A 20,342-nucleotide genomic window follows, 5' to 3' on the forward strand; every position below is an offset into this window, starting at 1 on the left:
AATGAGAATTAAAGGAAGAGAGAGGGATGAGAGGAGAGAAGGAGATTAAAGAAACAAGTGCATATACCTACTCGCCAAGATCATTATAATCTACTAACAAAACAGGAATAATCATAGATTAACTAAAAGAAGACATAGAAGCAAGATGGTACATTACTAAATTCCTCTCACCCTTCTGGATGAACTGATTTGTGCTTACTTGGAGATATTATCCAATGTGTGATATGAGAATCTTACTGGCATAACCATACAATGAAATAATAAGCTCTCCATCACCGAAAGTATTCAAGCACGAACAGAATAACTACCCAGCAAGGTGATTCATTCCTCACAGGTAGAAGTTTAAGTTTCCATGAAGTTTTTTTTCTGACTTTCAGGATCTGTTTTGAGAAATACCATATTTTGTTAAGATCCATACCTTCCCCCCCCTTTTTAAAATTTCTGAAATCAGAATGCATCACAAAATTGCCAAATAGACATCAAATGAAGGGTTTCTTTATTTTTCCTAAACCTTTGTTACTAAATTAGTATATGTTGAAATTGAGAAAATATAAGTCTCTATGTCATCAAGTTAAATAAAACTAATTCAGCTAGCAGCTGAAGGGAAATAACTAGGACAGGACAGAAATAGAGGATTGGAGTTTTTATTAAAAAATATAGTAATGGCTTATCAAACTCTAAAAAAAATGAGGGTGGGCATGTAAGTTTACATGGATTCTAAAGACAAGTCCACAAGAATTCCTTTTACTTCTTTATACGCATACATTTTTCTTTGCAGATTCAGTTTCTTCACATAAATTTTAACACCATTCACTGTTTATTAAACCCTCAAATCTGTAGGACCTCAAAACTGAACTAGAGTTCCCTAGTTTTGGTAATGGCCATGTTGGGTTGGGTTTATACCTTGATTCCATGGATTACTGGTCCCAGAATAAAAACATAGCATTCAAGAGCCTGCCTTGTCAGGTAGCAGGGACAAATAGTAGGCATTGAGAGCAAGGTGGACAACCTGAGAATTTATTCTGTAGTGATTTCTTAATCAATGAAATTAATGGTGAGTACATCTGAAATAGCACTGCCAAAAGTGGCCATCCCTTCGTTGCTTCCATACCCAGTTTATATGAGTGCTGTGAAATGCTTTTGTGGATGAAATGAAGCCATTGATTTGCTCAAGCTTGAGCTATCCGGGTTTCTTATTATTTCTTGGAGGTGTCAAAAGTGACTTTCTAAGGCGAGCATTTTAGAGAGGCAGCACTGCTTAAATTATGAGGTATCAGAGTTGATAGAAATAATGATAAAGCTTAGTCCTAACCTTTGCAGAGAAATTTTGGCACTTTTTTGAATGGATGGGTATCACAGACTAATTTCTTTTTTCCTCTTCAAAGTGATAATACTCTCCGTCGTTGAACTGATCATCATCCTCTTGCTGATCTTCCTCAGGAAACGAATTCGTTTGGCCATTGCCCTGCTGAAAGAAGGGAGCAAGTAAGGCCCTTAATGTAGGGACTCAGACAGTGTGTATCCATCAGTTCATTCAGCCACCCCACTGCGTAGATGCTGCACCCCATTTTCCCCTTAGGAAGACTTGCTAGAGGAAACTATTTTCCATTCAAGAAGACTTGGTCAAGTTCAGACTCTTCTTTAGTAGAAAGGTCAGCACTACCAAGTCCTTCAATATTTGCAGACCTCAGTTATCATATGGTAAAATTTATCTAGTCTATGTATTAACACTTTTGAACACCAAGTTGTATATATAAAAGTAAACTAAATTCTATATAAAAGTTAGCTATATTATAGGTTCTACTATTTCCAGAGTGGGATGTTTGTTAATATTAATGATTGAACTATTTTATAAAACCTTAAATCATCATGATTCTATAAAGTCAATTATATGCTATTATCATTTCTCTACAAGGGGAAAATTTTCTAATAGCTTAATTTATTCTTAGAGTACCAGGCTATACATTTTGTATATAAAGCTCACAATTCAGGAACACTTAATACCTACAGCCATTTTTAATTTAAAAATCTTATGAACTAAACATCAAGTCTTTCATAAAATTCATGTTGAGAGGCAATAACACCTATAATTCATTTTGAGAGGCAATAACACCTATAGTTTCCAGATTATACCAAAAGGTCACATGAGGTTAGTACCTGTTACTCATTCATGGAAGAAACAAGGAACACATGCCTATAAAGCCAAAACTGTGCTTTCTACTTAGAATGAAGTAAGAACTAAGTTGTCAAGGACCAAGAGCCAAATTACTTTTAATCATCCTTAAGAACTATTTTAACAAAATTGCTCCATTATTATGGTAATAATAGTGCCACCTGAAGCCAGTGGTTTAAATAGTTAACAAGCAGTTTGTTAAACTCTTTCCTTTCCCTACAATAACTGTCACCCTGTCATTATCCACTGAAAACTACCGATTTTCTGGGTTTATTCCTTAAGTAGTATGTTATTGTGCAATTCACTGTAACTTGCTCCTCTTGTCCTGACCCTAAATGTATGTGTGCACATGGATACATGTGTGTGTGTGTGTGTGTGTGTGTGTGTGTGTGTGTGATAAACAACCAATGTGAGAAGCCACTAGTTTGTTCAGGAGAAAGTAAGGGCTGAAAGAAATGGATATAAGAATACAAAATAAACTCAATAATACAGTTAAAGTCAATAAGTGGAAAAATAATGAGACAAAGAAGGCAACAAATGTCGAGGAAATCTAAGACATGTCAGTGCATCTGGGATGATAAGATTTCCATAGTAATTTCCAATAGTTATATCAAATAGTGTCATGTTTAATCCACTGTCATATGCTGAAATAGTCACTTAAAAGAAGTTAGAAACAGAACAACTGAACTGGTGCACATTACAAATCTTAGGAGGAAATAGCCAAGAAATGATGATCTGGGACAAAAAAAGATAAAGAGTTACTTAAAGAGTTGCTATGAGGAGATAGTGGTAAAATGATTATTTCTTATCTGAGAATTAGTGGGTGCAAGTTACAAGGAGGCAGAACAGAAAGACTTTCTAACACTTCGTTAAGAAGATGAGTTAAGCTGTATTGTGTAAAAATAAATTCTCATCCCTCTGTCTGCACCAGTGAACACATTTTGTTTTATTTCAGAGCCATTGGATACATCCCTAGTACCTTAGTTTATCCAGTTTTAACTTTCATTTTGCTCTCCATCTGTTTTTCCTACTGGATTGTGACAGCAGTGTATCCTTTGGGAATTGATCTCTTTGAGCCTTACTTCCACATTACTATTCAGAAACCTGCAGTTGGTGTCTGGTGTCTTCTATCCCTGGGAAGATTGAGAAATATCCAGAAGAAATAACTGAATTTTTCTCCAGGTCATAAAGGGGTTGTAATCTACTGATTTAATTCCTCCCCCTGACCCCCCAGCAAGGGTCATGTGGTAGATTTGCTTTATTTTATGTCCGTATAAGCTAAGAAACCTCTTTAAGGTTTTGACTGTTAGGGGGATTACTCAGTACATCTGGCCAAGGTTATCTTAATCTAGGCCTGATAGAGGGCTGAATCATTAAAATACAGTATTAGAAGATTTATGAGGTTAGTTTCTCCATGGACTTTAGAGTTAGCTGCATTATTGCCTTGTCTATTTTCAAGCTACCAGAAAATTATCCTTAATAGAGTTTATTCAGTTCCTTGGCTACATCAGGAGCACCTGTTTACAAAGTTTCAGCCCCAGAGGGGCCATGTGTACATGAAAATGAAACCTGTGACCCAAGTGTAAGTAAAAGAAACTTTCTTGTTTACTTACTCCTCTTTACTTACTTCAGTGCAGAATTCTACTAGAGTTCATTTGCAACTGTAGGAGTCTTGGTGAGATAGAGCTGCTATTCACTGCTAGGAGGTTAGCTATGTACAGAAGGGGAGGCTTGGTCAGGTGACAGCAGGAGAGCACTGAAATTGGTGGGCAAAGCAGAGAGAAAGCATTGTCTTTTGCTGGGATTTCTTGCCCTATCAGAAGCTGGTATGGTTGATGAAAACACTAATAAATTTGAAATTTTACTGGCTGTTGAGTGATGAGCATATGAGTGAAACTGAGATACTTTCCAGAGTTTATTAAAGAATAATTTAATATGACATGGTAGCAGAGAGAAGAGTAACAGTAAAAGCTAAGGGAGAAGAAAAGTAAACTATGAAAGAGGAAAAGGCAGTGGGCTATTATCTTGGAATGGTGTATGATATTCTCATGTTGATCTTTTCTGACTACAGATTTTTAGTTCAACGGATGTTCCCAAAGCATGCCCTGGGGCTCTCTGTAACTTCGCTTTCTATGGTGGAAAAAGTCTGTACCATCAATACCTAGCTATCTTGCATTTGTACAATCTATTTGTCTTTCTTTGGCTTATAAACTTTGTCCTTGCATTGGGTCAGTGTACCCTTGCTGGTGCCTTTGCTAGTTACTACTGGGCCATGAAAAAACCTGACGACATCCCAGCACTTCCCCTTTTTACTGCATTTGGACAAGCAGTACGGTAAGCTTCATGTTAAACCCTACACCCTTTTCCTCATCTCTGGTTAGTGTGTTACTAAGGATTAATTTGGCTCTGTATCTCCACTGATCGGGTCAAACATCCTAATGTATGAAAATGCTACTGATAAATAAAGGATAAGACAGATGTATATGATTTAAAACCACTTATGGAGACTTTTATACATTTGAATAATATCTTCTAAAGATCCTTTTTACCTGAAAACTGTTCAGCTAGCAACGTATTCATTAATAGCAATAATACTTTAACTTTTGTTCTCATTTTATCTTTGCCTAGATATCACACGGGATCCCTAGCATTTGGATCATTAATTCTTGTGTTAATTCAGATGTTTAAAGTGATCCTAGAATACTTGGACAGACATCTTAAAAGTAAGGCTTCAGAATGTATCTCAGACTTTCTGACTTATGTAAAGAGAATTGACTGGGATGGGGTAGGGGAGAGGTATGACTCTAAGTTGGACTAGGGTAGAAAGGAAGGAAATTGTTAAGTCTGGGATATGTTTTAAAGAGCAATCCAAAAGGACTTGTTGAGTGATTGGATGTCAGGCGGAGGGAGGAGCAATGGTGAAGGAAAAGATAAAATTGGTGTGATCTTATGTATTAAGATATAGAAGCCAGCAGAAACAAATTTCAAAAAGGTGAGGATTTCTGATTTAATGTGTTTCTGTTGAGAAGCACAGTGGAGATGCCCAGTAGGCATCTCCTAGTTGAGAGCTCAGGTCATGTTAGTAAAATACAAATGTGGGTGGCATTGCCTTCTTAATGAAACATGTAGTTTATAAACATGTGAGCTCTGCTTATAATGTGCTTAAAAGATTTCTGGGCATGGTGGTGCATGCCTATAATCCCAGCACTTGGGAAGCTGAGGCAGGAGGATCATTGTGAGTTCAAGACCAGCCTGGGCTACAAAGTTCAAGGCCAGCCTGAACTGCATAGTGAGACCCTGTCTCAAAAAACAAAGCAAAGCAAAACAAAAAGATAGCCAAAACCATCTTGAAAGAAACATCAAACTTGAAAGATCAACACTTGCTGTCTTCCAAATTTCATACAAAGTTACAATAATCAAAACAGTGTGATATTGGCACAGGGCAGACATACAGACCTAGAACAGAAACCCAAAATAAACCCTTACATATAAAACTATTTGATATGAAAAGATCAGTCCTTTTCAGATGGAAAAACTGGACTCTTACACTAAATTAAATTGAAATTAACTCAAAATGAGTCATAGATGGAAAAATAGCAGGTAATACTGTAAAACTCATAAGAAAGCATAGGAAAAATCTTTATGAATTGGATTTGGTATAGATTTCTTGGCTATCACATCAAAAGCATAGGGAATGAAAGGAAAAATAAATTGGACTGGATCAAAATTAAAAACATTTGCACATCGAATCAAAGGAAGAGAAAGAGAAGGAAGAGGAGGCAGAGGAAGGTGAGAGGAGGGGGTGAGGAGGGGAAAAGAAGGAAGAGAGAGGGAGGGAGGGATAATGGGAGAAAATACTTGAAAATACCACAGGATGGATTAACAGAGAACTTCTACAACTCAGCAGCAAAAACACAAAACAACAACAACAACAGCAAAATACAGCAAAGACACAATTCTGCAAAGATAATATACGACATAGAAATGGCCAATAAGGACAGGAAAAGACACTCAGTATCACTAGGCATCTGAGAAATCAAAAGCACTTTTTACTGAGCTACCACTTCACACCCACTAGAGTGACTATAAAAATGACAACAACAAATACAAAAGAATGATTTGTGTTTGTAAGGATACAGCAAAATTCAAACCCTTGTATGTTGTTGAAAATGTAAAATGGTATAGCCTCTGTAGAAAAAGTGTGGTTGTTCCTTAAAAAGTCAAAATTTCCAATCTACCCGGAAACTCCACTTCTAAAGATACACTCAGAAAATTGAAGGCAAGGGAGCAAACAGATATTTGCCCACCAGTATTCACGGCAGCATCATTACCAATAGCCAAGTGATGGAAACAGCTCACGTTTCCATTATAAGTTGAATCGCAAAGCGTGTTACCGACACACAGCGGAATATCAACCTTCAAAAGGAATGAAAGGATGAGCCTTGAAAACATGAAACCCGGTGAGATGAGCAAGTACAAAAGGGCACATTTATACTACTCGCTTGGGAGGTGCCCTGGAAGAGGAAAATTCATACCGACAGAAAGGATAACAGAGGTTGCAAGCGGCCATGGGAGGGCAAGGAATGGTTGTGGAATGCTTACAGAATTTCTGTTTGAGATGATACAAAGTTCTGAAAATGAATAGTGGTGATTGCCGCACAGCACTGCAAATGTACTCGAGGTCACTGAACTGTACACTTAAGAATGCCAGTGTGTATCTAAATATTTGCTTCTTGTAGAGACCCAGAACGTTGTCTCTAAATTCCTCAAATGCTGCCTGGGATGCTGCTTCTGGTGTTTGGAAAAACTGATAAAGTTTTTAAACAAAAATGCCTATATTATGGTAAGTAGATTTTTTTATTTATTAAATTGCTGTTTTCCAAACCGAGCCCCCTGTCTGCATGCTTCGGCTGCAGCAGTTTTATATCCATGCAGTCAAATGTATCGCTGCACTGATACAAGGATTCCTGACCCCAGTGCAGGATTCACAGCTACGCTGTCCTACTTGAAATAGTATCTTAACCATACTTTATTAGTACTCTCAGTAGCTTTTCATGAGGGTAGATATTATTTCCATTGGAAATTAAAAAAGATGCTAGACTGTGAATAGTTTATGTGTTTTTGACAGTTTATTGGGAGGAAAGCTTTTTTGGTCACTGGAAGAAGAAATGGTCTTTCTAACGCTGGGATTTACATAACTGTAAGGGCTGGTCTGATGGTTTGTGTGAATCGTGTGTTGGAATGTGTGGGCATTGATATAATTTATTACTTAGTTCCTATGCAAGTTTGTAGATTTCTACAGAAATATTTTTAAATAGGTGATCCAGAAATAGAATTCTCTTACCATTTAGAAGCTACATATCTTAGTCACTTTCTTCATTGCTGGGACAAAACACACACCCCCTGCAAATTAAAGGAAGAAAGGTTTATTTTGGCTCATCATTTGTAGAGATTTCAGTCCATTTCTAGCTGGCGCCAAGGCAGGGCAGAACGGCAGAGGGGTCTGACAGAGGAGAGAGGAGCTACAGTATGGGGGCCGGGAGGCAGAAAGCTCAAGGGAGGAGCAGGAAGCAGCTAAGCCCTTCAGGGCCATGCTCACCTTCCAACCAGATCCATCTCCTAATAGCAAGTCAGCTCTGAGCCCCAGTAATCCACACACTTTCCCAAAGCCCCAGCTGGGAGTTCATGAGACTCTTGGGAGACATCTAGTTATAAATTATAACCCCAAACCCTTATGACATTTGCTTATTGTCACAGTGACTCGGTGTGGAGACGTGCTTAGAATAGCCATGGTGATTCTAATAGGCATTAATTCACCTCCAGTGAGAGTACAGTGTTGAACCTTTTAATCAGTAAATCAAGTACAGTGAAAGGCATTGGATTGTCTTCAGCGTAAATTTTGAGGTTGACATTATAACATTTAACCCATTAAACAATAGACTGTAGGGGGCTGGGGATTTAGTTCAGTGGCACAGCGCCTGCCTGGCAAGCACAAGATCATGAGTTCAATTCCTGGTACCGGAAAAAAAAAACAAAAAATAACAACAACAACATCAAAACAATAGACTGTAGCCAGAACATTTCAAAGACAAAGCCCTTACCTGAGATTTGAAAATAAGACCAGCTTCTGTTGAAGGCTGCCTAGTCCCCCAGGGCCTGGGGGTGCACAGCGTGGGCAGAGCAGTGTGTCACTAGTGACCCAGAGCTAGAGTTGAGACACACAGTTCCCGGGCCTCCCACAAACCCAAATGGTGGAAAGAGGATGCAGGAGGGATCAGCCGGGATGACAGGAATTATTATTGGTATTGTCCTGTCGTTGGGTTGGATTGTCCTTTGGTTCTGTCATGAAACTGAAATTGAAATAATATCAACCGTCTTCCTTAGATTGCAATATATGGCAAAAACTTCTGCAGGTCAGCCAGAGATGCTTTCAACCTTCTGATGAGAAACATTTTAAAGTAAGTAATCGATAGAAAAGTACAAACTACAATTTGTTGAGCCTCAGCATTCTACCTTTACATGCTGCTATGTGAAGTACTGGTAGCCTTATCACAAATAGTGTCTCTTAAATGGAGAGAGTTAAATCTTCTTTCGCATACCACCTGTTTGTTTTTTCAGATGTGAGAACTCTTTCCATTTTCCGCCTAGGTTTTTATACCCACTGGCATTTATTCCTTTTTATTTTCCCCTCTGCTTAAGAAATGGCCCAGATCATCATCCTGACACTGGCCATTTCTACCTCCCCAAAATGATAAAGATTAATTGGGCAAAATCAGAGTACACACACCCCATCCCTAGGATTCAGGTCTCCATCCCAAAGCAGAGAGGAGGAATCACTGTCACCCAACACACGACAGCCCTACAATGCCATCTTCTGTTTAGTTCCTTAAACATAAGTGGCAACTTCACTCCTGTGTTTCTCTTGCATTTAACAAGCCCTGTGTTCATTTCCTGAATTTAACGATTGCCAAGCGAAATTTCAGCAAAGACACATCAAAATGGACATGTGAGTTATTTAATCCCTTAAATATCAAGTCACAAATGTGTTCTAAACACAGTATTGCACTTTCTTTTTTCAAATGGTCAGAGTTGCAGTTACAGATGAAGTCACACATTTTGTGTTAATCCTGGGGAAAATCCTAATTTCTGCACTTATAGGTAAGTAATTATCACAATAAATAATGAAAAGTTGAAAAGACTCTTGGAAAAAACTGTTTTTCTATGCAAAGCTGTATACCTTTGCCAGGGCATAATACGTACTCATACATGTTCTGCTTTTTCAATGTAGGTATCCTGGCCTTCTTACTTTTTACAGAAAAAATGCCAATGGTTTTGGGAGGACCAACATCTCTAAATTACTACTGGGTACCTTTGCTGGTAAGAAGTGGCGTCTGTCGTGTTCAGTTGGGGCTGCTATAACAGAAGTACCACAGACTAAGAGGCTTAAACAACAGGAATTTGGGGGCTGGGGATTTAGCTCAGCGGCACAGCGCCTGCCTGGCAAGCGCAAGGTCGTAAGTTTGATTCCTGATACCGGAAAAAAAAAAAAAAAAAAAAAAAAGCAAAAAAAAAACAACGGGAATTTATTTCTGACTGCTCTGATGGCTGGGAAGTCCCAGATCAAGGCTCTGTCTCATTCAGTTGACGGCCTTCTTCCCAGCGTTCAGAGGGACAGAGAGACCACGCCTTTCGCGTCTTCTCTTACAAGGGTACTGATCCTTTCATAAGGATATCGCCTTCTTGACCGAAAACCTCTCACAGGACTTACCTTCAAATTCCATCACATTGGGAGTTAGGGCTTCAGTGTAAAATTCGGTGGGTTTTTTCGGGGGGCGTGTCACAATTCAGTCCACAGCAGATGAGTACTATTGATTCTGATGGATCAGAGATGTAAGTGTTTTAATAATAAGAAAAGTAGTAATGACAGCTGATAGTACGGGTCCTACTGTGTGCTGACCCCCATCCTGCCCTTCAGATTGGGTTCCTTGGAAAAAACTACCTACCGAGGTAGAGGATTGCATGCAAAAGTTTTATCAGGAGTTCTGTCCTGAGATGCATCTGTAAGGAAGAGGGGCGGGCAGGCCAGGGCAGCAGTGGAGGCTGGGCGGTGCTGACTCGCGGCTGAGGCCATAGATGTAATTCCAGGAAGTTTGGGAAAAGAGCCCGGGCCTTTACAAACCACAACAGACAGCTGGTAGCCACAGCTGACCTTAAGCAGCGTGTGACCTTGGGTGAGGCAGTTCCCTGCAGGGAGGGCAATTGCTTGTCCTGGAAGCAGCTGAGTCAGCAGCGGCCTGCATTCACCCAATGGGATGGGCGGAGCAGCTGGAAGAGACCTGGGTGAGAACTGCTGTATCTATTACAGTGTATGAACTCCTTACTCCGTAGGATATAAATGCTGTCAGTCACATGCTCCTCATCCCTGCTGCCCACTTCATAAAGGAGGGACAGAGAGGTTACGGAACTTGCTGAGGGCTCAAGCTGTGATTCAAATCCAGGCAGTGTGTGGTCAGAACCCCTTACGCTTCCCTCCCTGGGTATACAGGATCCTAAAGCTGGGCTATTTTGGTTGGCCTTTGGGGAAAGCAGTAGCACGGACAGGTAATCTAGTACCTTTCCTTTAAATCTCAGGACAAAGCTCGCAAAATTGCGTGGCCTGTACATCGAAGCCTTTTCCAACACAGAGTTTGGCTTTCATTTGTAGCTGCTTTATTGTTCTGTGAAACAGAGCCAATGACCTGTTGGTCTCTTCTTTGCCCATTTACAGACTGTCATTTTGGGATCTTACCTAGTTGCCCATGGCTGCTTTAGTGTCTATGCAACATGCGTTGAAACAATTTTCCTCTGCTTCTGTAAGTACTCCATGGGCGGGGTCCCCTTGGTAGGTAGCTGGAGAGGAGAAGGTAAAGGCGGATGCCCTTAGCTGGCTTGTGGATTCGCTTACCTGTCTACAACTGCAAAGCAGTATTTATTTGGAAGGAGACATTGCTGTGTCGGTGCTTTTAAAGCCATAGCTGCTGAGAACTAAGCCAGAGGCAGAGAGACAAATATTGTATCATCTCACTTAAATGTGAAATCGAAACCTTCAAACTCAGAAACAAGGAGGATGGTGACCAGGAATCCAGGGCTGAGGAAGATGGTGAGAAGCTGGCCAAAGGGTAGGAACTCACACGTACAAGATGGACACACTCTGGAAGGCTGATGTACAGCATGGTGACCATAGTTACTAATACTCTACCATATACTTGAAATTCGTCATTGAGATCTGAAATATTATACACACACACACACAGACACACACACACAGACACACACACACAGACACACAAATGTCTTTGTGAGATAATAAATATGTTAACTAGCTTGTTAGTGGTAATAATTCCATAATATCCCTATATATCAAAGCGTTGCATAACTTTAATATATACAATTTTTTTGTCAGTTATACCTCAATAAAGCTGGATGGAAATTATACTTTAGGAAAGCTGTGAGCAAAATACAAAATCACACTCATACGCACACTTAAATAATTAACAACCGAGACTGCAGAGTTTGCAAAGCACAGGAGGGTCAGCCCCTGACAGGAGCTCAGGCTGCATGGCTTGGTGCTAGCGAGATGCCACTTTGTCCTTTCTGAATGCTGTCAAATCCCTCGTAGTGACGGGCTTCTGCTGTGGTTTGTGAACAGAATCGAGGTTGCAACTGGACTTTGGGAAGTGGGTTTGGGGAATTCCTTGAGGACCTCTATTCCCATAAAGCCAAGATGGCAACAATTTCAAAGCCACCCGGGACAAATTCACACGATGTAACATGGTGACAAACTGACAGGGTTCAGGGAAGAGTGCGCCTAGGAAGTGGCGTGATCCATGCAGAGGCTTGGAGTTAATGTGCATCCTGAGAGCTTCCATCACTGACTTATATACTGTGACCTATGCAGCAGGTGTGACTCACACACACAGGATGAGTATTTTTATTTTAGTGCCTCTTCTAAAACAACCTGGAGAACCTAATGCTATTAGGACTTTGATCTGGCCCTCACTTTTGGTGAATTTCTTGGGCAAATCTAGAGAAGATGGGATTAGCAGGTAAGAGCAGAATCTAGCCAGGTGTGGTTGGTGCATACCTGTAATCCCAGCATTCTGGGAGGCTGAAGCGGGAGGACTGCAAGTTTGAGCCCAGTTGGGCAACTTGGTGAATTAAGAAGACCCTCCCTCAAAACAGAACATAACAAATTTTTTTTAAAAGGGCTGTGGATGTAACTCAGTGCAAAAGCCCTTAGTTCAATCTCAGTCACACATCAAAATTAGCAAAAATAACAGAACCTGTTAGCCATACTGTCACACATCCTGAGTAATTATTTCTCTAGCACAATTGCTGGAGGACAAGCAGGAAAAACTCTCTTGCAGTACATCGCTGAGTACAGAGCCAAGAGTTTAGTTTTTAGAGCAAACTACAGCACCACCTTCACAGTGGGATTAGACGTAGAGATCATTACAGGAGTAAAGAAATAGCCCCTCCCAAAGTAAGACCCACCCTTTACGTAGTTCCTAACACATAGCAGAAACAGAACTCTGGACTGTGCAGAGGTTTCTTCTCTCATCTCAGATGCTCATCACAAGAGCAATATTTGGAGATCCCTCTCTGACCTTCCTCTCTTATAGCTGAAAATATTTCTCAAAATTTATTGCAGGAAATGTGTAGCACCTACTAGTTTCCAGTCTGTGCAAGCTTGGGCTAATTTTGTTAATTGTAAAGATGGCAGCTGATGTAAATTTGAACAATAAGAAATTTCCCACCCATATTTGTTAATAAATTTCCAACTTCTTGAAAGTGAGATATACTATCAGTTTTATTCTGTATGTTGTATGTTGACATGAATAGCTTCCCTTCAAAGGTTCCTGTCTTTGATAATAAAGGACAAGGGAAGCCATATGGTATTTTTCCTCCTTCCCCAGCTGTTAGGATGGGTAACATCATCCTTTGGAAAACATTCTTCTTAAAGATACCCCAAGGCAAACTCTGATTGTGTAGAACTATACTTTTATTTTTTCTGTATCTTTTTATACCTATTATCCTGGTTGCCAGAAAACTTGTGCTTTTCTTTTTTTAATGCCAACCATTTGTAAACACTTTATTTATAGAAGCATGACATCTTTTAACATCACAAGGCACTGAGAATCCTGCTGGAAAGAATAATAGTTGTAGATGATTATTAATGTGATCCAGACCAGGCTTCCTTCCAGTACCTCCAGGACAGTAATGATATAGGCATATGCTATGTGATCTTGTACAGAAATAAGATTAAGGATAAAAAGAAGAACAAAAATGTCCAGTGTCTATCAAGTTCCTTAGCTTTTCATTTTGTGAGGAGGGTTACATGCATATGTGAGGTCTTATTTAAAAACCTACTAAACCAATAATCCCACCATTCCCAAAAGAATATAGATACTGTCTGCAGTGAAATATATGCATTTGCAGTAAAGCGAATCCCATGCAGACATCTCCTTGATTTTCAGCATGACTCTGCTGCCTTCCCCAGCCACCCAGCAGGTAGATCAGTAACAGCCTATCAATTTCCCTATTATCTTAAGCAATCAAGACAAGAAGGTGTATTTACAGGCTACGAGTCAGGAAACACTCGTGTTAGCTTTCGAATACAATCTGAGGCAGACCGCAAAGATTTACAGCGAGGCACTTCATAGTTAAGTAGGATGAGAACTGGATTAGACGCCAAGAGACTGGGTTTTCTTCCCTTCCTCACTGCCTCAGAATCCTCAACTTCAGCGGAGTCCTTTACATCCCTGGTTCAGCTGATTCATCTATAGTACACGTGTGTAAACTACTATTAGACGTGACTTGAAGCTCTCAAATGCAACTGTTCCTCTTAACACACTTTGTATTTATCTTTGAGCCCAAAGAGGTGGCGATTTATACAGTTCTGAAAAGAGTGGTCGCAGGACTTAAGGAGAAAATTTTGAAGAACATGGAAAGCTTTGTTAACTTAAACCATCAAAATAAACCTCTTGGGGAGCAGAAATGAGCAGGGGAAAGGGTCAGCGCTTTACAGCAGAGCTTGGGGCTTTTTGTCTGGTCCAGCATCAGCAATTTAACTGCGCTAATTTGTCTTCTACTTTTTTTTTTCTAGCTTGTTTTCTGTTTTACTTTCTAACACTGATATCTCTGATTTCTTCCCTTGTTCAACTACTCTCCAACTTATAAAAATGCACATAATTGTTCTGCTGCTGCTTGCTGCCTTTGCCCTGCTTTGGCTGCCGCAAATACAGGTGAAGATCTGGAAAGGAATGATGGATCTGCAGAAAGGCCCTACTTCATAACCCTTAGCCTGCACGAGATTCTGGTCAAGAAGCAACCAGTCCCCCAGAAGCAGAAAGAGTAGCAAAGCTCCAAACAGTGCCCTCTGCTTTGAAGTTGACACTTTGTGAATTAGGTCAACTGTCATTTGAAAATGTTGCTTTGGAGTAATGGGAAATTTCGGAGCTACTTCTAAAAAAAGCTGGTACTTAGTACCATAGAGTGGTCAGGCATTTGATGGCGGTGGCCTCTATGAAGTGGGACACTTTATGTATGACGGTCCCCGTGGAAGAGTCAAATGTTCATGTCAAACATTTTTAAAAACTGATAGCTGAAAGTGTTTTAATAACTTTTGTAACTCAGCGTGTTGTTTCTACAGCAGCACTTTGATAGCCTTTCTTTTTATAAGTGTAAATTTGTAAAGGATATCCAGGCAATTTTTGAAAGCACTATAAATGTATATTCAACTAGCCATAAAAATATTGATTTATAGTTAACCAGCATAAGGTACTACATTTGTAAATATGGTGCTATTGTTATATTTCTACTGTTCAAGCTGGTGGGCAGCTCTAAACTGTGATTAAATGTGTATTAATGGTTCCTTATGATGTATATTTTAGTAAGTGAGTGAAGTCCATAACAAACGGCTAGATATTAATGTCAGACAGGTTCTACTGAGAACAGTCCTGGGCAGGAGTTCCTGTGGGACCTTCGCAGTTCATTGTCTTTTAGTGAATTTATATTTGTAATGAAGCTGAATTTGAGTCCCAGAATGTTGTTCCAATAATATGAGCTTCTGGCCACCATAAAAATATCCTGAACAAAAAAAAAAAATTCTACATAACTCATACTACTGGTCTCTAACACAGATTTCCCATTTCTACCATATAGAAGAGTTTGTTTCAAAGGGGTGATTTTTTTCTTTTCATGAGCATACCTGTATTTCTAGATGAAAGAGATGTGTGGCCTTTATATACAAAAGGTCTAATTTTAGCTCACCTTTCAGTGAGGAAAGAGAAAAGATAAGTGAGACATTTTAGATTTTGCGCTAAGGGAATATATGATTGCCTCCATTAGACGCCTCATCGGGTACCTTTACAAGGGACATACTTGAATCTCCCTCTCAAGGGCTTAGGAGGAATATTATCGCTATACTCCATGCGGCTGGCCAGAGCAAGCAGCCGGCCTCTGGCAAGACAAACCTAATTCTTGCATGGCCAGGCAAAGCATGAATCAGACACTCATACACCTCGTCTATTCATCCCATGTGCAAAGGTATAGAATGTGTCTGACAGTGTAAAAATAAACCCCCAAAGGAGCATTGAATCAATTGGCATCTTTCTGGCTTTTCCACTAATCTTGTATTTAACAGCAAGGGATATGTTGATCTAGCACGCTGATCAGATTATGATGTGCATATCCAACAAGACAATCAGAAATGTATGCTTGTGCTACAAGTTAATACAAATACTACTTTCTTTAATTATCCTGCAGTGTAGGAACTTAAACTTAGATAGATTTCATGGCAGCTTAATAACAAGAAGCCAATAAATAGGGAAAGATTTTAAAATATTGGTCCTTAAAATGATCACCAATTGTTTTTGACTCACTTTCTTAAGATTATCGGAGCAAGAGTGTCCCTTGGCTTCAGCTCTTCCTCATTCTCATGAGCCTTGAAGGACAAGCCAAGGAAGAGCGCTCACTTTTCTTTCTAGACGTTTTTCTTATTACTTTCTTACTCAGTAATACAAGGGCCAGAACAAAAATCTAGTGGAATAGTGACTTCTACCAGTGAACTTGTTATACGTGCAGATGCCTGCACCCACTGTGTTTGTAGACGGGCATTGTATAAAACATCACAAAGCTCTCCAGGTGATTCTGACACACAGAAAAGTTGGAAAAATCACTTGAATAGCATACAAATTAGCATGTGAGCAACTAGTCGCTTGTTTAACTGTTTCATGGGCCTAGTCCCAGCTAGAAAAATACTGTCTGTTATTTCTTTGTGTCATTTAAATAAGTAGATTAACAGTGAGCAGTGTTTTGAGAAGAAATTTAGAAGCCATTTTCTTACAAAGCAAGTAAATTGATATTTGTGGGAAAAAAAAAAACAGCAATAGTTCTCAACACTTGCAGTTGAAAGATTTGAAATACTGTATGTTAACATTTTACAAATGATGTTTTCCAAGGCCATGCCACCAAAGCTGTTGGTGACAAAACAAAAGCAATTTTGAATAAGTACGGTAGTTGAGAAAGTACATCAAGAAAAAAAGAAGGTAAATACAAATTATTTCCTCAACCATGCACCTTAACGGCATGCAATATTGGCAGAACCTGACCTGGGACACTGAATGAGATCATATCTTATTGACAAGACAAGAAGGGCTGATTGTTTTTTCATACCTATGTTTACAATAGCACTGACGCCAAACCGTGCTGTTTTTAAAATGCGGTATCTCGAATTGCTGTAAGGCGAGCGGGCAGCAGATGGCGCTGTTACTTCTCGTACGGTTTTGCTTTGTTAGTTATTGTGTGCCGTTCTTCCCCCTAGTGGAAGATTTAGAAAGAAACGAAGGTTCCGCTGCAAGACCCTTTTTCGTGAGCCCGTCTCTGATGAAGATTTTGGTGGAGCAAGATTCGTAAACTAAGGACCGGTAGAAGAGCAAATGTCATCTCACAGCGGTGTGTTACCTTTTCCTCCTCTGCTGTCTGAGCAGCACTTGTTTCATAAGCGCTCGGTGTGTAGGGACACTGTACTCACGACCTTGTTCGCTTGCGTTTGCATGTTTTATACCAAAGCTTACACTGTACAATGTGAAGCCATGGAAAGTTGCAATGAAATTGTTAATAACATGAAACATTTTTATACAAAGATCTTTCGTTTTGTAATTCATTTTTAAATAGAGTGGCTTGGATGTTTTGAAAATAATACCGAGTATGTTCATATTCTTTTAAATATTAAATTGAAAAAGGATCTGTTCCTTAAATTGATAGCTCCTAATATATTTTTAAGATGATAGCTAAATGACTTCTTCTGCAGGGAGAATTGGTAAACAAAGTAAACGTTTTTAAAGCTTTCCCCGCTCTTGTTTGACAGTAAACCAGTGATAGGACCACCTCACTCCAGTCTTTGCTACATGTAGAGTGTTTCCTGTTAGACAGATTCTCAACCATCCAGCCTTTACTACTTCGTCCTCTGACAAAGTGCCTTACTGGCTGTTTAACATGACCCAGCGCTTGTGGGCAAGTTTACAAACATTAAGAAAAATGAGAACCTGCAGTGTTTAGTGATTAAGACAAGTCTTGCATTTGTCTTCCTCTTGCTCACTGATGGGAAACCACTGGTCATTTCACCATGTTTGATATTCTCAGCATCAGAGAGTACATTATGGGGCATAAAAAAATGTCCCTCTGCCTAGCGCACATTCAGAAATGTGTGCTACATACAAGGAACACAAAAACTTGAAAGAAAGGACACTTGGGTTTTTTTGTTTTGCTTTTATTAAAAGAAATTTTGAAATGTAGTCTTTTCTATAGTCAATCTTTTAAAAATACAGTAGGTATATAACTGCATCTTTCTGTGTTTTACGCATACTAGAAAAAGAAACTTCTAGGAATTACAAAGGGAAACTTTAGCCCTGAAAGGGTGCTCGCAGATGTTATGTACTGAATAGCTCCATTCTATATGACTGTTTTCATCAGAGGCTGTTCTATATATGTCTCGCATTTTCTAACTTTTGATACAAAACAGCTTGTTTATAACATGTTGATTTTTTACTGCACAGTATAAACAAGAACACTTTCTCATTCAGTTTTAAATAATTTTACTGGTACTGCTAACTTTAAAGAAAATGAATTCAGTGTGTTCCTTTGTGATACAGAGTCCACGAAAGCATTCATCCTAAGGATATGTCAACCATAATGATAGTTGCTGAAAGATTTGCGAATCAATCAACATTAAGTAACATCAGTATATCTATCATCACATTTGTTTAAATGTGACTTTAGGTACTCTTAGGCCAAAAATAAACTCATGAGGGCAGGACAGTGTGAGCTCTATAATCGGTGTGCTTCTGCTGTGCAGAAATATTAGGAACATATTGTCTAAATACCTTTGATAACTAAGATGTTTCATACTTAATGAAATTTGTTGTTCATTGTTTTAGATATATTTGCTTTTTTTTCTTCTAATAAAGCTTTAGATAAGAAATGACTGTCTGTCTTTTTATTTCTTTACACTAAAAAAAGAGGGCAAACTTTTGTTTTTAAAACTCACCATGATTTGGTAGTATCTTTGCCATACTAAATATCTAGGGTGTCTTTCAATGTTTTGTTTCAACATGTAGATTTATTTATAATTTTTCTCTATGTATTACTAAACTGAAACTGAAAATTTATACAAATAAATAACTAAAGCTAAGTGAGCAAAGACTAAATTTTTTAAAACCAAACAATGGCCTTAATTAGTTCATAGGTTTTTGTTTTAATTCACCAAAGCTCACTCATTTGGTTTGGCAACATTCAGAAGAATAAAGTATCATTTAAAAACAACAGTGAATTTACAGAACCTAAAGAAATCAACATTCATTAACAGTAGTTTCTTAAAATAAGATTAAAGGTACCCCTAACTAGTCTAAAGATAAACAGTATCTGTTTAAGGTTGAATTGTACATTAAATCTTCAAAATAAATCTCCTTTAAAATTTAAGGCATCTCTTTCAAAAATAAAACAATATTCTTGCCCTTTCAATTGTTCTTTTAATGTTACAAATCTCATAAGATGTTTGCTATTAAAGGCAATGAGTTTTTTCTTATTTGAAATAAAAATAAAAGTTGGTTTCCAGAAGAAAATCAAATTCTGCTTTAGATCTTAATAGCTCCCATTTTTAAATGATAAAGCAATTATATTGTCAATAAATTATATGAAATTGGGGTATTTATTTTTCTATATGCCTAAAAAGCTTAAAAAAAGTTTGTGCATCCACATAGTAGTGAAGTTGCATGATGAAAGTTTCTATAGGATCGTCAGAGATATTGTATTATTAAACCTGATACTGGAAAGTGGGCTGTAAGCAATAATTCCTTATTTTTCTTTTAGTATCTAGCTGACCAGCACTCATTCCAATGTATGTTCTTTCACTTTTACAAGTGGTGGCTCAGGAAATTGCTCCTAAACTCTAACCAGGCATAGTAATTATCTCCAGTATTATCTGGTTCTGGATTGGGGAATATGCTTTATAAATCAGCCTTTCTTGGCACAAGACCTGGGGACAAAATTAAACTAAAATCATTATTGCAGACCATGGTGTATGAAATGATATCTTAACGTTTTTCTCATTTTCTTGCAAATAATAGTCTTAGATATCTGCACATTATTCTGTTTTGAAAATATACCTATAGGATTACAAGGACAAAATTCAATATACTGTGTCATTAATGAAAAATATCAATGTAGCAGATGCATGCTCCATTGAAATCAACAGCTTTCTGTCCTACAATCTAACTCTCATTATCTAGGTCTAGTGAAGGAAATTCTGGACTGAATTACTTCTTCAAAGTTATTTTCCATGTTCCATGATTTCAGTGTTGGGGTTAAGTAGATATTGAAGACTTTTCTCTCAGAGTCTCGTTACTTCTGGTCTTTGGTGCATCTATCATCTGCAAGAAATCAAAGCCAAGCCCACAAAATCATATGTGAATTCTTTCATTGATGAGTATTGAGTACCTTCTTATCCAAAGCTTGGGCGTCAGACTGATATCATGATCACAGTCTTGCTGAACTGAAGTGTTGCCTGCCCTCTTTACAACTTCCCAACTGCTTGCAATGAAAAGTCGTCAAAGCAGCACGGAATCTGGCA

General features: G+C 38.6%; 1 protein-coding gene across 4 annotated transcripts in view; it reads left to right on the top strand.

Annotated features, from left to right (window-relative positions):
- Positions 1–17,357, top strand: part of Slc44a5 (solute carrier family 44, member 5) — a 355,454-nt gene extending 338,097 nt beyond the window's left edge. For 3 of the 4 annotated variants that reach the window (XM_013514352.1, XM_013514353.1, XM_013514354.1), the window contains 11 exons: positions 1,386–1,485; positions 3,129–3,221; positions 3,668–3,755; positions 4,245–4,507; positions 4,802–4,896; positions 6,913–7,016; positions 8,558–8,631; positions 9,261–9,331; positions 9,462–9,550; positions 10,941–11,025; positions 14,458–17,025. In XM_013514352.1, the coding sequence (XP_013369806.1) occupies positions 1,386–1,485; positions 3,129–3,221; positions 3,668–3,755; positions 4,245–4,507; positions 4,802–4,896; positions 6,913–7,016; positions 8,558–8,631; positions 9,261–9,331; positions 9,462–9,550; positions 10,941–11,025; positions 14,458–14,570 (1,175 nt within the window). In that variant the 3' untranslated portion in view covers positions 14,571–17,025. The other variant, XM_005385229.2, reaches the window with a different exon arrangement.
- The last annotated feature ends 2,985 nt before the right edge of the window (positions 17,358–20,342 follow it).

This window comes from Chinchilla lanigera, unplaced genomic scaffold (genome assembly GCF_000276665.1).
Source record: "Chinchilla lanigera isolate Chin_1 unplaced genomic scaffold, ChiLan1.0 scaffold00022, whole genome shotgun sequence".
In the NCBI taxonomy this organism is placed as follows: domain Eukaryota; kingdom Metazoa; phylum Chordata; class Mammalia; order Rodentia; family Chinchillidae; genus Chinchilla; species Chinchilla lanigera.